The following is a 20,644-nucleotide window of genomic DNA, read 5'->3' as shown; positions in this document are numbered from 1 at the left end:
TCATAACGTTAAGGTTGAACCACTGGAGTAACATCGACTGTTTTAACGATGTTTATACAACTTTTCTGGACCTTGAATTCATTGCTTTCTATTGAGGAGAAGAAAAAAACTCTCTGATTTCATCAAAAATATCTTTGTTTGCATTTCAAAGATGAACGAAAGTCTTACGGGTTTGGAAAAACATAAGAGTAATTAATGACAGAAATTTCATTTTTGGATGAACTAACCCTTTAAGTTTAGGTATAGGGTAGGATTAAGGATGTAGAATATGGTTTTGCAAAATAATGCATTAATATCTGTTTTATAAGTACTAATAAACAGCCAATATCCTAGTAATATGCATGCTAATAAGCAACTATTTAATAATGAGAATTGAACCCTAAACTAAAGTGCTATCATTTAGGTATATCATATAGTAATATTCTTTAATATTTTGAATTAGCTTTTATTTTTATATTTTCTGTTTTAAATTTTAATTAGTTCATTTTTTTTATATTTATTTTAGTTTTAGTAATTCAACTTAAATGTATTTAATTTCCATTAATTGCCAAGGAAACATTTTTTAAGTTTGAGTTTTTCATCTAATAATTGTAATTTATTTCAGCTGTATTTCAATAAACAAAAATAATTTTTAATAGCTTTGTAATAACAGTGGTTGGGTCTGTGCAGTCATGGTAACTTTAGTCATTTTCATGTTAAGATACTTTCATCTATCCCAGTTTGATAAGATGAGACAGACAATTGACCCTTCGCCAGGAGTTTGATTGACAGGCGATCTAACCAATCATAATGCCGAATCCGCCATTTTGTCCGACAAAGCAGTCAGGGGAGTTAGCATATTAACATCGGTGGACTGGAACCAAAGACTCTTTTAAGGAAAGCCTGTTCACTCAGCGGCCATATTTGCAGCCATTTCAGTCATCCAAGACCAAGTCCTTTTTTATTTGAATGGGGGAATCCTGAAATCTCAAAAACTGCTCGGTGAACTCACAATTAAATAACATATTTCAAATCAGCAACAAAATCTGACATGAACTGTCCCATAAATGTTGTTTCTTATGTTCAAATAGCATGAAAAAGCTTATTTTTCAGGCTAGACGAATCAATGTGCATGCGGCATGTGCTAATAATCAGGTTTCTATGGGAACCGGAGCCTCTAACAGCAGCTGCAGTCAGCGATTGGCTCTTTTACTTTGAAGGCGGGACGTATTCCGCCATATTGCACGTTGCAGTTTCTCCCATTCATAACTAATAAGAGTGAGCCGTCTTTCTATATCTATAGTCTTTGCTTAAACTTCAAAAATGGTGTGTACCGATGTCTTTCCATGGTTGAAACAACATTCCTTCTGATGTTCATTCATGTTTATTTGATGCTATAAATTAACTGGTCAGAAAAAATTAAATCACTGGAACTGAGGACACAAAACGGTATTTATTCGAATTATTCATATTATTGAGAACATGATGTGTGGCGTGAGAGTGGCATGTTTTGCAACAGTAACTAAAGGGGGCGGGGCTTTGCAAACAGTCAATTATAAGTAAGTCTTATAAGGTTGACGTTGTCGACACAACAACATTGAATCAACCAGAGGCAGTAAAGGGAAAACCTGCTTGAAAAGAGTCATTATTATTGCAATTCAGTTTGGTGATGCTAGTGGCACAGAAATTACACATGCCAACATTTTGTTTACTTGCGTATGATCAACAGTTTTGTTAGTATGTTAATGCTGTTAGTGTTTCCAGTTTTGTATGTTGATGTCCAAAGTCCAAATCTGCATCCCGAAACAAAACTAGCTGTGAAGCACTAGTCTAACGAGTTGACGCCTTTAACCTCTCTGTCCATGACGAACACTCCCTCCATCATAACAAAGACCCCAGCTGCCCTCCTTCTCATGCAGGGGGGCAGGAGAGGAGAGGAGCCCCCCACACCTCCACATCAGCACACACAAACACAGGGGCCCCAAAACATTCCCAGCCTCACCATAGCAACACAAGAGCAACACACATTGTCATGGAGATCAGGAGACCCGGGGATACGTGGGGGTTTGGGGAGAGCTGGACCTTCGCCGTATTCATCGTATAGTGTCAGCGAGCACCTCAACATTACACCAAGACAAGGTCATCAATCTTATCCTACACTGCCCACTTTATAGCTCGCCTATGATTTAAGAGCCTTCGGAAAAAACTCCCGTACGCTTTTTTTGTTGAGGATATATACTCTGCTAAGTCTTGATCAATGGCAAACTCTCTTTCGCTGAGCATGTTCCTACACCAGCGCAAATGCAAGCAGCAGCAGATGGCTAGAAATGGAGCCAGATCTCAAGAAACCAGTAAACAATGGCAGCTCTCTGATAGGGATGGATATATATATATATACATATATATCGATAGATAGTGGAAGGCATTGATTTTTACCTAAATGATGGTTCCTCTCACTGAAGAATAAAGTCATTTAAGCCATTTCAAACCAAAATATAAATAAAGATGGTAACACTTTACAATAAGTTCCCATTTGTTAATGGTAGTTAAAGGATTAGTTCACTCCAGAATTAAGATTTCCTGATAATTTACTCACCCCCATGTCATCCAAGATGTTTATGTCTTCAGTCGAAAAGAAATGAAGGTTTTTGAGGTAAAACATTCCAGGATTTTTCTCCATATAGTGACTTCAACAGTTACAAACGTGTTGAAGGTCCAAATGTCAGTTTCAGTGCAGCTTCAAAGAGCTCTACATGATCCCAGACGAGGAATAAGAGTCTCATCTAGAGAAACCATCGGCCATTTTCTAAGAAAAAAAATGTTTATATACTTTTTAACCACAAATGCTTGTCTTGCACTGCTCTGAGATGTGCCACGCATTACGTGGGAAAGGTCACGCTTGACGTAGGCGGAAGTACCACCGTAGGGCGAAAAACTCCATCTAATTTTCACCTCCAACTTCAAAATCATCCGACATTGGGCGTTTGACTGAGACTTTGCACGTTCGCTTTGTAAACACTGGATTGTACTTTGAACTATGCCACGTGTGATCTTTCCAAAGTGATTACGTAATGCGTGGCACAAATGCAAAATGAGCATCTGTGGTCAAAAAGCATATACCTATGATCATTTCACTAGATAAGACTCTTATTCCTCATCTGGGATCATGTAGAGCTCTTTGAAGCTGCACTGAAACTGTAGGGCTGCACAACGATTAATCACGATTAATCGTTTGCAAAATAAAAGTCTCTGTTTACGTAATATATGTGTGTGTTCTGTGTATAATAATTATGTATATATAAATACATGCACATACATGTATATATTTAAGAAAAAATTATATTTATATATAAAATATTTATATTTATATGTAATAAAATATACAAATATGTATATCTATTTATACATGTATATATTTCTTACATTTATACATATATATGTGCATGTATTTATATATACATAATTATTATACACAGAACACACACATATATTACGTAAACAGAGACTTTTATTTTGCAAACGATTAAATCGCGATTAATCGTTGTGCAGCCCTATGAAACTGACATTTGGACCTTCAACCCGTTGGTAACTGTTGAAGTCACTATATGGAGAAAAATCCTGGAATGTTTTCCTCAAAAACATTCATTTCTTTTCGACTGAAGAAACATCATGGATGACATGGGGTTGAGAAAAATATTAGGAAATTTGAATTCTGAAGTGTTGTCTCAGGTCCATTAATTAATATAAACATATATAATATTTGACATTAATAATGTATCAGTATACGTTGCCAATAATGCTTAGTTCATGTTAACTAATGTTAACAATTGTAAAGTGCAGAAAAATCAATTTTGTTATATCATCCATAGTAAAGAAAGCACATGTGGGCAGAACAGTGACACAGAAACAGAAGCAACATTTTGGCATGGTGCTGACTGGGTTAGCGCTGCTCTGGCGTCCCAGATGTCCTGCTGTTGAGGGCTCAAGAGCATAATGCACTGAAGTGTGCAAGATCCACAGAGACGCCACCTGGCCAGTGCACAGCCCTTGTGACCCTTCCCCTGCCGCTCATTAATAAAGGCCACCCTCCGTGTCAGAAAAACAACTAAATCAAGAAGTTTTGGTCTAGCAATGTGGGCTTTTCAATGGTCAATGCCAAGACATCAGAGTATCCGATATATATACACAAGACCAAAAGGAGTTAGAGTTAATAAAAAAGATATTGTGAAAACAGACATTCATTGCACATTTCACTAGAATCACCAAAATGAAATGCAAAAATAATGTTGTTTTTTTTTTTTTTAAACAAGTTTCCCAAACACTCCTGCCCAGCTGCCATTGGTCAGACAAAAGATCTGTCTTGTATGGTGCGTTTAAGTCATGTCGGAAAGATCATATTTACGAGTTAAACGCAGATGAACACCACCACAAAGTTGTAAATATGAATGGGAAGCTCAGGATTTTCTTTAAGGCCCGAGTTTATGAGTTGGGGGTGTGTCAGTGAGAAATATGGCGGAAATCGACTATAATTATATGTATTTAGCATTGACATTGTCAGGGTTTTTATTTACTAACTGCCTGCACACAATATAAAATCATTGTAATATAATATAAAATGTAACGATAAAAATTACAGTGGCTGAACAAAAAGCAAAACACACCTGATGCTCATTCTTTGTTCTTCATTTTCTAAAAATAGAGTTTAAAAACCTTGCTGTTTTTTTTGTGTGTGTGTGTGTATAGTTAATTAAGAGAAGGTACAGCGCCATTTTCCTCTGACGAAAGTGACTTGAACGCACCTGACGTCATAAACACGAACTTCCCGTGAGGAACTGATGATCAAACAAAACAATCAATGTTCTGAAAGTGTCACAAAGCCAGTTTTAAACACAAATGCCTCGCTATTTTACACCGGGCTAGAAGGAAGTGTTTCAACATTCAACAATTACAACCTCAGCTTTAATGCATTACAAGTACTGCAAAAACAGGCAGGGAATCGAGGAAAAAACAAGATCCATTTAGCTATTAAAATCCATTCCTGAAAACTCTCTAACATCAAACATCAAAAACAGCGAAAAGAAACATGAAAACCATGACCTTTCCTTATTTTCCACCTTCATCAGAAACTCATTACCGAAACACATCATTTTGCATCCAATGCAACATCTTGTGGGTCAAAATTGACAACTTCTTTCATTTGCATTTGAAGACGGTTCATCATTTATCCACTGAATGTTTCTGAAAAAATAAATCAAATCATATTCCCAAAACCCACTGCAGCTGCCAGGCAGCTTTTATCCCTCCAAATATAAATCATTTATCTGTTCACAAGCCGCACAGTCTTGTACATTTATACTGTTAATGGAAGTGAAATTGGTAACACTGGACTGAGCCACATTTTAGCAGGATCAATAAAGACCCCTGGGGGTCACTTTCCCCTGCTGCATCTGCTGGAGGCGGGCTTCAAGCTCATGTCTTCCCACGACCCCTGACCTGGGACAATCTCTCTGCTTCCTCGCATCATTTTCCCCTTATGTACATATCACTGGAACCTGTACATTCGTTTCCAGAAATCACCTAGTGATGAACGTTCTAATGGAATGTTAAAATGTTTCCTTGTGGAATGATACAATGTGTCCTTACGGAAGCCTACGGAACGTTACAATGTATCATTATAGAGTGTGCAGCAATAATAACATTGTATCATTTCGAAAGCTTCCAAAACAAGTTAAAAGATTCGAACCCACCAGCGCCAGATGGTCCCGGCTCCATCCCATCCACTGAGCCACAAAGGGTTCACCAAAGTCCCGATGCTCAATCGCCACGGCGCCCGGCCCTTCAGGCTGGAAGCGTCCCCGACTTCCAGCCTCCTTCCCTGGGCGAGCGGGATCGTCTCCGCCGCCGCTGCTGGAGCCCCCAAACCCGCAGGAGTTGAGAGAGAAACAAAAGCTCCTTGGTTCCGATTCCGAATGACCCTCTCCTCCGGGCTCTTTCCGTCCGTGGCTGGATGCTGCGGGTCGGGCTGCTCTGGTTCGGGTTGTTGTGCCTCCTGCTCACCGTTCAAGCAGGATCCACCAGCGGAACAAAAACGTTCAACCCGTCCGTCAGTCACTCACCCCCCACAGCCCGAGAGCCCGTTTCTTCTTCTTCGTCGTCGTCTTCTTCTTCTTCTCCTCCCACTGCTGAGATTCTTGACTGTGGCTGGTCTGTTTTGTGTTCGCCCTCTAGTGTGCGCTTGAAAATCACAATTCATTCATTTAGAACAGGAAGGAGCGCAGGCAAAATACTTACTGCATACTACACACTATATACTACATACTGACCCCTTTATTGAAGTCTATGGGTGAACGAAATAACTTCCTAATCCTATTTAGTGCACTATATGGGTTGCGTGTGGAAGCCCATTTCCTCGACATACGAAAAAATCGCTTTTGTAAATCATAATTCATAAAAAGTCGTATTTTTTGACGTATTAAGTCGTCATATTTATCAGATGAAAAGTCGAAGTGATGACATATACTCAGCCGAAATTTAAAAAATAAATAAATACTAAGCCATTATAAATTAGTCATAATTTTAGGCATACAGAGTCGAAATTATGGCATACTAAACCGAAATTATGACATAGAACAATTATGACATAATTATGACATTGAAAGCCTTTTGATCACATCACTCTGACTTTTATGTCGTGATGAATAGTGATGACATATAAGCCAAAATTATGTCTTAAAAAGTCATAATTATGACATAAAGATGTGATATTGTGGCATACTAGTAAGTCATAATTTAACATAAAAAGTCAAAATTATGACATAAAGAGTCGAAATTATGGCATACTGAGTCATAATTTAACATAAAAAGTCAAAATTATGACAAAGAGTCATAACTATGACATAAAGAGTCAAAATTATGGCATACTAAGCCAAAATTATGACTTAAAAAGTCTTAATTATGACATAGAAAGCCTTTTTATCACATCATTCTGACTTTTATGTCGTGATGAAAAGTGATGACATATAGTAAACCAAAATTATGTCTTAAAAAGTCATAATTATGACATAAAGATGTGATATTGTGGCATACTAAGTCATAATTTAACATAAAAAATTGAATTTATGACATAAAGAGTCGAAATTATGGCATACTGAGTCATAATTCAACATAAAAAGTCACATTTATGACATAAAAAATAAATTATGACATAAAGAGTCAAAATTATGGCATACTAAGTCATAATTCAACATAAAAAGTCAAAATTATGACGTAAGAGTTGAAATTATGGAATACTAAGTCATAATTCTAACATAAAAAGGTCAAAATTATGACATAAAGAGTCATAATTATGACGCTGAAAGCCTTTTTATCACATAATTCTGACTTTTATGTCATAATCATGACAGTCAAAACTGTTACTTATGTAATAATTATGACTTAGTATGTCATAATTTCAACTTTTTATGTCATAGTGATTACTTTTTAAGTCATAATTTCTTATTTATATTATAATTTTATATTTCTAATTTCTCATATGACTTGGTAGTATGTAATAATTATGATTTACCAAAGAATTATTTTTTTCTTATGTGGCAGAAATGGTCTTCCATAATTGTGTGATATGAACCTCAACATAAAATTACTGACAGAAAGCTAGTCCTTGTAAAATGTCAAGCTGATAAAAAAGAAAGCTATAGAGCATCACTTCAGATTAGTATTATCTTGGCTTGAATATGAATTATATTTCCAAGACTTTTCAAAGTTTTTTGCAAATGTACAGTCACTTAAATACATCTTCAGATGAATAGAACTACACTGTTTATTCTATGTCATTAAAAAAAAAAATTTAAGTGTTCATGATTTAGACTACAATATAGGTGAGCAAAATTTTAGACAATGATCTAAATTTAGAAAATTAGGCTACTTTGTAAAGTCATAAGTAGGTCAAGTCACACTTATTTCTGAAAACCAATGATTATACATATCTCAGATTATATGATTTGTGATCATTTAATGATTATAATGAATTTTTGTTGCCAAAACATATTTCAGATTTATTTTAGTTTAATTGCCCCCACTAATAAGGTCTTGAAGTCTTTATTATTGTCATTGCATATTTAATACAATGGAATTCAGTTTAGAGCAATCCAGTATGCAGCACAATAAAAATAGATATACAAGAACAGATAAATAAATGCACACAGTTAAAATGAATTATTGCCCTAATAAATGCCAAGATAGATAAATAACTAAGAATACACACAGTTAAAAAGTTGTTGCCTAGATAAATAAATGGTTACAGAATTATTTTAAGTAAATAAACATATTTAACGTGTTTTTATACATAAATATATGCAATACATTTTTTTAGAGACTTGTAAATCTTATCTGGAAACTCTTGCTTCCTCCAAAGCAATAACAAACAACTATTTCAATGTGCAAAATACGACATAACTGTGCATTTTTATAGTGTGTGTTTTGTTTTCTATACTGCGGGCACTTTTTGCATTTAATTAAAATAATACATCAACAAATATATCTCGAACGTATTTAAAAATATAAAATATACATTAAAAATATATATATATACATTTTTGGCGATTGCTTTGCTGTCGCGTTTCTATGTCGTCACGTCCTGTCAGGGGAAGAAGACGTCATCCTACAGACAGGCTGTGAGTTGGAGCTTTCCTGATTTCTTTAAAATCAGCGAATTCACGCTTTAAATCAAGCTGATTTCGAATTCTTTGAATGAAAGCCTCATTTTACTGAAAGCGATGACAGTGACATGCTAATTTAACATCGTAATGACGTGATATTTGGGGTAGTTATCGCGCGATTGTCATAGTAATAATATTGATGCTTTTATTTTACTGATGTAGATAAATGTGTTCGTGTTTTCAGGCTGGTAAGGTTTGCTTTGAGAAAAGTGTTGTGTATTGTGTGCAAAATATATCATATTCATGCTGTCAAGAGATGTTATGATATTTTAATTCAATACATTATTTCAGGAATAGTGACATTACATATTTTGTTTTATGTCAGTTTTTTGAAAATCTATAAACGACACAGCCTTTTTTAATATTGTTTTGTGCAATATTGAGTAGATAAATAGTATAAGTGTATAATAAATGTTGATCTACCACACTGCATCATTTATATTTAATCTTGTAAGTTATATAGTTGAAGATTGAGCTAGCGTAGTACAGTTGCAGTGCATAACTAAGTTTGATTATAATCAGTTCCTGTTATTGTTGTGGTTTTAATATGTGTTCCGTTTCTTTTGGTGTTGTTCGGTGAGTTAGTGTTGTGCATATTGTGACAGTAACTCTCTTCTGTTTTCACAGAAAGAACTGCCATGTCGTGGATTCGAGAGCGGGAGCTGTCACTTATAGAAAGGCTCACTGCCAACATCCTAAAGGTGTGTTTCAGTCTCTGAGCCGGGCTTTTCAAACAGGCTCTGTGGAAAAGTCTAGAGAAAAACTGTATAAAAAAAAAAATAAATAAAAATCTAATCTAAAATCTAAATAAATAAGATAAAATTAAAAAATGTGATTTAAATTAAAAAAGAGTTATTAATCTATTAAATAGACTAAATTAGTAAATTAATCTATTATATACTATATTATATTATATATATATGTATTTATAGTTTTAGTGAAATTATGACATAAAGAATCATAATTATGACATAGAAAGCCTTTTTAACTCATAATTCCGACTTTTATGTCATAATGACAAGTGATGACATATATTAAGTCAAAATTATGACTTAAAAAGTTATAATTATGACATAAACAGTTGAAATAATGGCATTAAGAGTTGAAATTCTAACATAAAAAGTAGAAATTATGGCATACTAAGTCATAATTCTAACATAAAAAGTCAAAATTATGACATAAAGAGTTATAATTATGACATAGAAAGCCTTTTTATCTCATAATTCCGACTTTTATGTCATGATGACAAGTGATGACATATACTAAGCCAAAATTATGACTTGAAGACATAAAGAGTCGAAATTATGGCATACTAAGTCATAATTTTAACAAAAAGTCGAAGTTATTGCATACTAAGTCATAATTTTAACATAAAAAGTCAAAATTATGGCATACTAAGTCATAATTTTAACATAAAAAGTCAAAATTATGGCATACTATGTCATAATTATAACATAAATTGAAATTATGGCATACTAAGTCATAATTCTAACATAAAAAGTCGAAATTATGACATAAAGAATCATAATTATGATATAAAAAGCCTTTTTATCACATAATTCTGACTTTTATGTCATGATGGCAAGTGATGACATATATTAAGCCAAAATTATGACTTGAAGACATAAAGAGTCGAAATTATGGCATACTAAGTCATAATTATAACATAAATTGAAATTATGGCATACTTTGGGCCCTATTTTAACGATCTAAACGCAAAGTGTGAAGCGTACGGCGCAGGTGCACTCAGGGCGTGTCCAAATCCACTTTTGCTATTTTAACGACGGAAAAACGGTCCATGCGTCGGGGCGTATTTTTGAAATGGGTTGTCCCTATTCTCTTAATGAGTAATGGGCGTAACGTTCAATAAACCAATCAGAGTGTCATCTCCCATTCCCTTTAAGAGCGAGATGCGCTCGCGCCATGGCGGATTGCTATGTACATGGCGGAATTTGTTGGCGGAAAAGCTGAACGCTTTTCAAGCGAAGAAACCGATCTGCTCGTGCGCGAAGTTAAACGTTTAGTTAGAAGGTAAACGAAGTTACATTTTTATATTTATGTAGCCTACACAATAATATTCTTTTACACTGTAATCCTTTTGTTTTTAATATTTGGCATGTTTGTGTGATGTGCATCCCTGTGTGTAATAAGCAAAGTCAACGCGCACTGTGGACGCGCCCAGAGGCGCAGTTTCTACCAACGTGCTCTAACAAAAAATATTGCGCCACTGACTTTAGACTTTAGACCAGGTTTGAGTTGGTCTATGGCGCAGTCTATTTTCAGCTCCTTAAAATAGCAATGCGGCTGAACACACCTCTTTTTTAGACCAGCACGCCCATGGGCGCACTAACTGGCGCAAATGCATTTACTAATTTAAGGACGTGGCGCTGAACGGGAAAACGCGAACGGCGCCGGACACTAAAACTAGCAAACACACTTGCGCTGCGCCTTGCGTCGCATTGCGCCGGGTGTATTATAGGGCCCTAAGTCATAATTCGAAATTATGACATAAAGAATCATAATTATGATATGAAAAGCCTTTTTATCACATAATTCCGACTTTTATGTCATGATGACATATATTAAGCCAAAATTATGACTTAAAAAGTTATAATTATGACATAAAGAGTCGAAATTATGGCATACTAAGTCATAATTCTAACATAAACAGTTGAAATTATGACATAAAGAATCATAATTATGACATAAAAAGCCTTTTTATCACATAATTCCGACTTTTATGTCATGATGACTAGTGATGACATATACTAAGCCAAAATTATGACTTTGAGTCAAAATTATGGCATCATAATTAAAAAAAAGAAGAGTAGAAAAAATATTATAATGTAACAAATAGAAACACATTTTATATATATATATATTTATTTATTTATTAATTTATTATTATTATTATTATTATTATTTTTATTTATTTATTTATTTATTTTCCCAGTGTATATATTGGCTATTTATTAAAGATTGATTTATTAAAATCATTTAAATATTAAGATGGGGGTCCCTCAAACGAGGTTGATCATATTTTTGGGACCATGGCATAAGGGTGTGTTCACATTTGGCTGGTTTGATTCATTTAAAATTAAAACGAACCCTGGTGTGATTACTCTGTCAGTGCGGTTTCATTTGAATAAGCGTAAACGCTGGCTTTCAAACCCCGGTGCGCACTAAACAAGCGGGCCGAGACCACTGAAAAGGTGGGCCTCGGTCCGCTTTCAAAAGAACTCTGCTGCAATTTGACTGAAATATGAACGCATCGTGGACCAAAGACGCAAACGAACCAAAAACAGGTCATGATGTCATAAGATGCAACCCTAAAAAGGACAGAATACTCAAGCATACCTGTTTTTTTCTCCTGATAGTCGCGATGTTGCAGATCTAAGTTGGGTCAGGCATCATGATCAGAACTGCGTCTCCTCACAGCAGATCTTCATTTGTGTGTGACGGAGGGATTCCTGCCGCTTGACTCCTTTACACATTTTCTAAGCTCTTCACAGGTTGTCAGCTCCATCATATGTTTGCACATACAGCGAGTGCATTTAGTCCAGAACACATTTGTTTTATTTTGGATGTTCAACAAGTTCCGTCGCAAAATATGTTATAAAAGCCTTTTTTTTTTTTTTTTCGTATTTTTAGGTTCGGTGTTAAAAATTACGGTGTGAATGCTAAACAAACCAGAACTAAATATTGTATAATTTTCTTTTCTGGTCCATACCAAAAGAGAACCGAACTACAAGTGTGAGCGCATCCTAAAAGATTGAAATCCCCTGTTACAGAAATCACACACTGGCCTGTACAATGAATTAAACTGAATTAATCATCTAATGACTTTCTTAAACTCTTTCTATATCTTAGGCAGGGCCCATGCCCAAACATGTGGCCTTTATCATGGACGGTAATAGGCGTTATGCCCAGAAGACGCATGTGGAGCGGCAGGAGGGCCACTCACAGGGCTTTGAGAAACTGGCCGAGGTAAGTGTTGTGTCCAAAGAGGGTCACTGTTCTGCAGAGTTTAGAGGAAGTTTCCTGTATGCCTAAAAACCTTGATTAGCTGGTTCAGGAGCTCAACTATGCAGGACAGGAGCAGGATTGGACACCCCTGGTGTGGATAGTCTCAGATACTGATAAACTGATATATAACCAGATGGATTTATTAGACAATATTTGGACATTTTGATCGCTTGAGTAATTAACAGACGTCTTACCTTCCTCTTCTGTCAGTTCCACAATCTACATTTATTTTAATTCAGCAATTTTGCATACATGTCACTGGCCATGAAATTGTACTATGTATATATCTGTGCTACACTGGCCCTTAATATATATTTTGGTCGACACTAAATACAGTTTAATAAACTGGGTCTAAAACATTTTGAGCTTGTCCACTTTCAACCACTTTCAGTTGGGTCTGCTGGAGACCCAAGTTTGGTTTGAAGATGAAAAACATAACAAGTACCAATGTTTTTTCACCATTTCTGATTTCTAACACACACTCACAGCGTTCGGCGTAATCTTGCGGCTGTCAGAGCAGAAACAAAAGCTGCTGCTCTGTGTGTTTTTCCGTCACCCCAGGGCGCATTAATATGTAAATTGCACAAGCTTATTTTGTCCAGTTAAATCATAAGATCTGAAAAAAACAATACTTTTGGCTTCCTATAGACCCTGGACAGAAGGGGTTGAAAGTGGACAAAAGAGACAGATTAAAACACCAGGCATAAACCGGTATGTCTCCCTCGTCTACTTGTGATCCGATTGACCAAAACGCATCTTAATATCAGGTGGAAACAGGTCCTCTCTCAGTATCGGCCATTGAAAAATACACATTAATAGCGATTTCTGAGAAACACTGTTGATCTTTGAAATCAGCCCAAACAAACACACCACTCCTTACATTGCTCCACCCCCAAAATGCACAAACACGCAATGCAAGAGTGGATGTCTCTATCATAGCTCAAGCGAAGCAAAATAAAGCTTCACAAAAAATAAAGCAAAGATGACGAACAAACTTTAAAAATGAACATATAGTACACAAGTATATACAAGCAAGAGTTTGTTGTTAGTTGCCAGCAGCACACGATGACACTCAAAACTGTCCTGTAACTATGGCTAACATTACAACAACAGCATATCTTGGTTCTGTGAAACATAGGAAAAAGTTACATGAGGTGTGGAGCAGAAACAACACAACTTTCTCAGACCTTCCTGCCTTAACCCAAAGTATACTTCACTTTTTATGCGTACACGAGGGTCAGCGTACAGTGCGCGTGATGTGAATTTCTACGTACGCGCAAGTTGCACATGCGCATTTTTTTGCAGTAATTAGTTTAGCCACAAGGTGGCAACCGTGCCCTGTGGGCGTCGATACACAAGGTAGTCAAAGAAAACCTGCATAAACAGAACAGACCGGAACGCATGCAAGCTACAGCGTCAATGGATGCCTATATAGACGAGAAATTGTGTGAAGAGGTTAGAAAGTACTCTCATTTATACAACTCTAGCATGAAAGAATACAAATATATTTACATGAGTTGTAACTTGTGGCGAGAGATTTCTCAAAACTGAGCATGCATCGAACACCTGCATACTTTGCAAGGCTGTGCATCCGATTGTGCACATACGTTAGCATACTTGTAAAAAAAAACAAAGTATACCCAGGGCTTTAGGTCAAAGTCCCTTTAAGACAAGTCATTTCACTCGCCGACCATCTTTGAAACGCCTCTCGGGCATCCAAATGCAGCTCCTATCTCTTTGAATGGGGAAACATCAAATTCTTCAAAGCTGTTTGCCAAGCTTACGATTAAATTTAATATTTGAAATCGCCAATGAAATCTGACAACAACTGTCTCATAAATTTTTTTTTCCAAATGCTCGAATCATGACAAAAAACTGTATTTTTTTAGGCTGGATCAAGCTAATGCGCATGTGCAGACCTAAATGCGCGTCTCTGTTTCTATAGGAACCGGAGCTTCTAGCGGCCGCTGCAGTGGCGCGATGACTTTACCAGTCGGCGATTGGCTCTTATTTAGAAGGCGGGACTTATTCCGCCATATTGCACATTCTCCCATTCAAAACAATACGAGTGACACGTCTTGTGTTATTCTATCCGGTTGTTAAGTCTGACGTCACGCGGCAGTGCTTCCGGGTCCTAACGCTCTATCTCATACCACAAAAAAACAACAAATGGTGCTAATATACATACACGATGTGGTGTAATACTACAAAAAATATATAATTACAACCTTTATTTCCATATCAAAATTCCTGATGGCCAGACAATGATTCATCTTTTATAAATCATTAAAATATTAATATCTGTGACGCTGTGAGCACGGAGACTGTTGTGTAGACTGTAAGTTTTTAAAATGTTTAACTTTTTTTAAATGATTGATGTTTAATATGAATAAATAGCGCTCATAAACGGCCGTCGATGGCATTCTCAAGTGAAACGAGTCAAAGCTTGGACCCGGAAACGGCGTTCTTTACGACACGACTTAACAAGCGGATAGTCTTTGTTTAGGTCTCTCCTGTGCTGGAAAGCTTTTCTAATATTAACGCGGGTCCTAAAGCTCTTGCCTGATCATATATAACCCTTATTTTTCCAGTGATATTCCTATAAACTTTTCTCTTTTGTAATGTCTCTCAGCCATCACTCTTTCTACAGTCTTTCTTCAAATATCCCTCTTGCTCACTCTCTCTCCTCCCCTATCATGAGTGGACACGCCCCCTACTGCTGATTGGCAGTGCTGCTCGGTCCAAACAGTGTTTCTCAGAAATTGCTTACTGCACCTTTAATCAACCACTAGACCATCAATCCATAGACCATCTGATGCATATTATTACACACAAAACTGACAGCAAGCTTCCATCAGATGCACCATATCTGAATCCCATATAAGTCATTTAAAAACAAAATAAGCTGTTTTTGGATCCTTTATATTTCTTTTGCTCTTAATATGCATTGTTTCCACTCATAGACGCTCCGCTGGTGCCTAAACCTGGGTATTCATGAGGTGACCGTATATGCATTCAGCATTGAGAACTTCAAGCGTTCCAAAGAGGAGGTGGATGGCCTGATGGAGCTGGCCAGACAGAAGTTCAGCCGCCTGCTGACGGAGCAGTATGTTACTCTTGCACAAGTTATTTTCTTCTATCAGTTGGCTAAAATAGAATTCTGTAAAATGCATCTGTAATTTCTAGGGAGAATCTTGAGAAGCATGGTGTGTGTATTCGTGTGCTGGGGGACCTGACTCTACTGCCTGAAGATCTGCAGCAGGTTATTGCCAAAGCTGTGGTGTCAACAAGAGCACACAACAAGTAAGCAATGCATGAGGCTATTTACTTATTGTGGGTAGGGAATCTTTCTTTACAACTTCTGACCTTCTATTTTACAGATCTTAGTCAAAATATATATCATTTTTAGCTACATCACCCAGCCGTACTCAATAAACAAGTTCAGATAAACTCTGTTGCATGGTAGTGTATGAGGTAAAAAAACATTCTGTTTTACAGCATGATATATGTGACCACAAAACCAGTCATAAGTCACACAGGTACATTTTGTAGCGATAGCCAACAATACATTATATGGGTCAAAATTATCAAATTTTCTTTTATGCCAAAAATCGTTAGGATATTAAGTGAAGATCATGTTCCATGAAGATATTTTGTAAATTTCCTACCAAAAATATATCAAAAATGATTTTTGCGAGTGGATATGCATTGCTATGGACTTCACTTTAAAGGTGAATTTCTCTATATTTAGATTTTTTTGCACCCTCAGATTCCAGATTTTCATATAGTTGTATGTCAGCCAAATATTGTACTATCCTAGCAGATGATGTACAGTACAGTCCAAAAGTTTGGAACCACTAAGATCTTTAATGTTTTTAAAAGAAGTTTCGTCTGCTCACCAAGGCTACATTTATTGAATTAAAAATACAGTAAAAACAGTAATATTGTGAAATATTATTACAATTTAAAATAACTGTTTTCTATTTGAATATATTTGACAAAGTAATTTATTCCTGTGATCAAAGCTGAATTTTCAGCATCATTACTCCAGTCTTCAGTGTCACATGATCCTTCAGAAATCATTCTAATATGCTGATCTGCTGCTCAAGAAACATTTAATGTGTACAATTGTACAAAATATTTGTGTACAATATATTTTTTCAGGATTATTTGATGAATAGAAAGTTCAAAAGAACAGTGTTTTTTTTGTTTTGTTTTTTCTTCTTTTAAAAACATTAAAAATCTCAGTGGTTCCAAACTTTTGGACTGTACTGTATAAATCTCAATTTCTGACCCTTATGACTGGTTTTGTGGTCCAGGGTCACATATGTATCTTATGCATTAGCTGAAGTTCACTGCTGTTTGATTATGCAGGTGTTTCCTGAATGTGTGCTTTGCATACACCTCAAGACATGAAATTGCAAATGCTGTGAAGGAAATGGCATGGGGAGTAGAACAGGGCCTGATAAAATCCAGGTAAACTGTGCTAATCTTCACATAGTTTTCTTGAAACAAGTGTGGCGAAGTTTTATAACCTGTAAAGCACTGTTATTAATTGCTTTCCTCTCTATGTGATTTGTCAGTGATGTGTCCGAGGTGCTTCTCAGCGAGTGTCTGTACAGCAGTAATTCTCCAAACCCCGATCTGCTCATCCGTACGTCTGGAGAAGTGCGCCTTAGTGACTTCCTACTGTGGCAGGTAATGGAGATTCACTTTAGTCAATGCCTTGACATACAAATGCACAGGATTTTAGTTCAGCTGCTATTCATAGTTTGATTCACAGTGGAACAATCTTGATTTGACATATTAGATGAGAGTGTTTCCTTTGTGAATTTGGCATCGCTAATTCTGATTGCCAAAATATTATAAGAGGACATGATTCTCAGGTCTCTCCAATGACACATAAGGATTTCTTAGTATTATTGTACTGGGGCACAGTGGTATTTCACTGAGGCTCGTACCTCAATATAAAGGGTCTAGTGACGTCCCTGGTTCTTTCCCTATGAGTATGATGAAGTTGGGCTGTTAAGAGCTGAGTAATTCCCATCACTGCTTTTTAAAATGAGATTTCCCATCAAAACACACTAATGGCAGCTGAAAGTCTGGCACCGGTCTCATGGATATCTATCTGCCTTGTCCATTGTGCATTAAGCTTATATCGTTCTTAATATTTACCTTCCTCTGCAACTTTGAAGTGATGAATGTTTTTCATATTCCTGCATTATCTTATACTCCACAGACCTCATATTCGTGTCTAGTGTTCCAGTCTGTCCTGTGGCCGGAATATTCTTTCTGGAATCTGTGTGAAGCTGTTTTGCAGTACCAGCTGAGTCATCAATCTCTCCAGGTATGCATTCAATCTTTTGTCGTCCTGTTTTTATGGTAATTTACAGCTTTTCATTCATGAAGCGTGCATACACAAATTTGTGAGTGAACAAATTTGACTTCATGCGGCATTGTGCGGACCATCAGCATCTGACTTGAAGCAGCCGACACAGTTGTTCCACGATCGGCCGGATTCACTGCATGCCAACGATCATGTGTGTTTGTGTTTATTAAGATAGCTTCAGGTCCGCCAATGCTCACAAATTCATGTTTTTGTAACTAAAAGTATAACTGATTTTATAACTTATCAAAATAACAGTGATAAATATATAGATCCACTTTATTGGTATTTAAACAGTATAGGCTTATGTTGAACTTTATTTTTTGTACAGATGGCACTGTATTAAAGGATTAGTTCACTTTAAAATGAAAATTACAGTATGATTTACTCAGCCTCAAGCCATCCTAGGTGTATATGACTTTCTTCTTTCATTATATTAATAAACACCCTGATGCTTCCAAGCTTTATAATTCAATTCAATTCACATTTATTTGTATAGCGCTTTTCACGATACATATAGTTTCAAAGCAGCTTTACAGAGAATGCATGCCAACATTACAATTTAAAGAATGCAGTTAGCAAGTAATGTAATAATTTAGGCAATTAATTTACAATCACTGTTTACAATCACTACATTTTGAAGCCACAAATAATGCATCCATCCATAAAAAAAAAAAAAAAAAAAGTAATCCATACGATTCCAGTGGGTTAATAAAGTCCTTCTGAAGCAAAGCGATGCATTTTTGTAAGAAAAATATCCATATTTAAAACTTTATAAATTCAAATAACTAATTTCCAGTGGACGACCGTATGCAGAATCCGCAAGTCGATTTGCGGTGCATGACGAAGGCACAGAGGATAGAGCAAAACAAATCACCGGTCATGGATTATAAGTCTAAAACGATAAATTTTAAAGAGAAATGTCGGAAGATTTCAATATATACAAGAAGTGGAACTTAAATTTGTTGCACAGCCCTATTTGTTTGAACTGCGAGAGGCGTTTAGGCTTACAATACTCCTACATCCTGCGTCATACATCGCGTCAGGGTTTACTCATTTGGCGCATATAGTTGTCCGCCGGAATTAAGTTATTTGAATTTATAAAGTTTTAAATTTGGATATTTTTCTTACACAAATGCATTGCTTTGCTTCGGAAGGACTTTATTAACTCCCTGGAGTCGTATGGATTATTTTTAATGGATGGAAGCATTATTTTTGGCTTCAAAAGAACCTTTTGACCAGCATGAAGACACAGGATATTGTGTGCTGTTGTTGCTTAATACTTACGTTTTTGTAAACGTTAACTATAAAAGTTTCCCTAAATGGTTTAATTTTAGGAAGTTCAGAACGTTTAAGTTCAGAAAAGATGCAAAAGCATTTTATTCAATCTACACATGCCGTTACATTCATATTCACATTGGCTGTACTGCGGTCCTGACGGTGCACATATGTTGTGTGTTGTAGAAAGCTCAGGAGCTGCACAGAGAAGGCCAAGCGCTCCAGCAGATGGAAGCAGATCGCACCTGTGTGGCTGAGCTCCTGCAGCATCGTGGGAATGGAAAGCCCATGGATGCCCAGAGTCGACAGAAAGCACTGCTAAACTACACGGCCAGCCGAGAGGAGAGGGTGCGCTGCTTTCTCAATGCCCTTCAGCACAAGAGAGACACTTTCTTCAATGATTTATGCAGCCAGGCTGTCGTGGCTTAGCAATGAACTTTTTTTATTGACTGATCTGTAAATACTTTAGGATGTTTCACCCCGTTTTATGGGGCAATGGCTATGTATGTTTGTCATTACAATAGAACTGATCTTAAATCTTGAAATAAATTTACTTTGATTGACCACAGGGGTTTCTTTTATGGACTAGAAATGCTAGAAAGAGGGCAAAATCTGCTTGATCTTTCGCATATTATTGGATAAGGATTTTTTTTTTCTTCTTTTTAAAGGATTAGTTCACTTTCAAATAAAGGTTTCCTGATAATTTACTCACCCCCATGTCATCCGAGATGTTCATGTCATTCTTTCTTCAGTCGAAAAGAAATTAAGGTTTTTGATGTAAACATTCCAGGATTATTATCCTTATAGTGCACTTCAATGGACTCCAAACGGTTGAAGGTCAAAATTAGTTTCAGTGCAGCTTCAAAGGGCTTTACATGATGCCAGACGAGGAATAAGAGTCTTATCTAGAGAAACGATCGTTCATTTTCGAAAAAAAATCAAATGTATATGCTTTAGAAACACAAATGATCGCCTTGCACGTGCTTCCGCTTTGCGTATTCTTCATCAACTTACGGAACGAACGCGGCGCCAGTGTGTTTATAAAGCATTTAAATTTACATTTTTTTTTTCCTTTTTCGAAAAATCGTTTCACTAGATAAGACCCTTATTCCTTGTCTGGTATCATTTAAAGCCCTTTGAAGCTGCACTGAAACTGTCATTTTGACTTCAACTGTTTGGAGACCATTGAAGTCCACTATATGGAGAATAATCCTGGAATGTTTTCATCAAAAACCTTAATTTCTTTTCGACTGTAGAAAGA

The 20,644-nt window shown here is 36.3% G+C and overlaps 2 protein-coding genes across 5 annotated transcripts in view; one reads left to right on the top strand and one right to left on the bottom strand.

Annotated features, from left to right (window-relative positions):
- ago1 (argonaute RISC component 1) overlaps positions 1-6,147 on the bottom strand; it is a 32,768-nt gene extending 26,621 nt beyond the window's left edge. For both annotated transcript variants that reach the window (XM_067411686.1, XM_067411676.1), the window contains exon 1: positions 5,727-6,147. In XM_067411686.1, the coding sequence (XP_067267787.1) occupies positions 5,727-5,751 (25 nt within the window). In that variant the 5' untranslated portion in view covers positions 5,752-6,147. The remainder of the gene's footprint in view (positions 1-5,726) is intronic.
- Positions 6,148-8,617: 2,470 nt separating this feature from the next.
- On the top strand, positions 8,618-20,118 carry dhdds (dehydrodolichyl diphosphate synthase). Of its 3 annotated transcripts, none has more exons than XM_067397687.1 (9): positions 8,618-8,648; positions 9,321-9,394; positions 12,564-12,680; positions 15,683-15,825; positions 15,906-16,022; positions 17,094-17,195; positions 17,303-17,417; positions 17,959-18,066; positions 19,570-20,118. In XM_067397687.1, the coding sequence occupies exons 2-9, from the start codon at positions 9,332-9,334 to the stop codon at positions 19,810-19,812; spliced, it is 1,008 nt and encodes a 335-aa protein (XP_067253788.1). In that variant the 5' UTR covers positions 8,618-8,648; positions 9,321-9,331; the 3' UTR covers positions 19,813-20,118. The 3 variants fall into 3 exon arrangements, with proteins under 3 accessions (XP_067253788.1, XP_067253779.1, XP_067253798.1); XM_067397678.1 differs by lacking the exon at positions 8,618-8,648 and adding an exon at positions 8,655-8,881; XM_067397697.1 differs by lacking the exon at positions 8,618-8,648 and adding an exon at positions 8,661-8,797.
- The last annotated feature ends 526 nt before the right edge of the window (positions 20,119-20,644 follow it).

This window comes from Chanodichthys erythropterus, chromosome 2 (assembly GCF_024489055.1).
Source record: "Chanodichthys erythropterus isolate Z2021 chromosome 2, ASM2448905v1, whole genome shotgun sequence".
In the NCBI taxonomy this organism is placed as follows: domain Eukaryota; kingdom Metazoa; phylum Chordata; class Actinopteri; order Cypriniformes; family Xenocyprididae; genus Chanodichthys; species Chanodichthys erythropterus.
Note: the sequence above shows the minus strand (reverse complement) of the source record. Positions and strands in the feature narration are given on the sequence as shown.

Coding starts and splice junctions, on each gene's coding strand:
- dhdds (XM_067397678.1), top strand. CDS start 8,860: ATGTGTTCGTGTTTTCAGGCTG. Junction 9,395..12,563: donor TCACTGCCAACATCCTAAAG/GTGTGTTTCAGT, acceptor TCTATATCTTAG/GCAGGGCCCATGCCCAAACA. Junction 12,681..15,682: donor GCTTTGAGAAACTGGCCGAG/GTAAGTGTTGTG, acceptor TTCCACTCATAG/ACGCTCCGCTGGTGCCTAAA.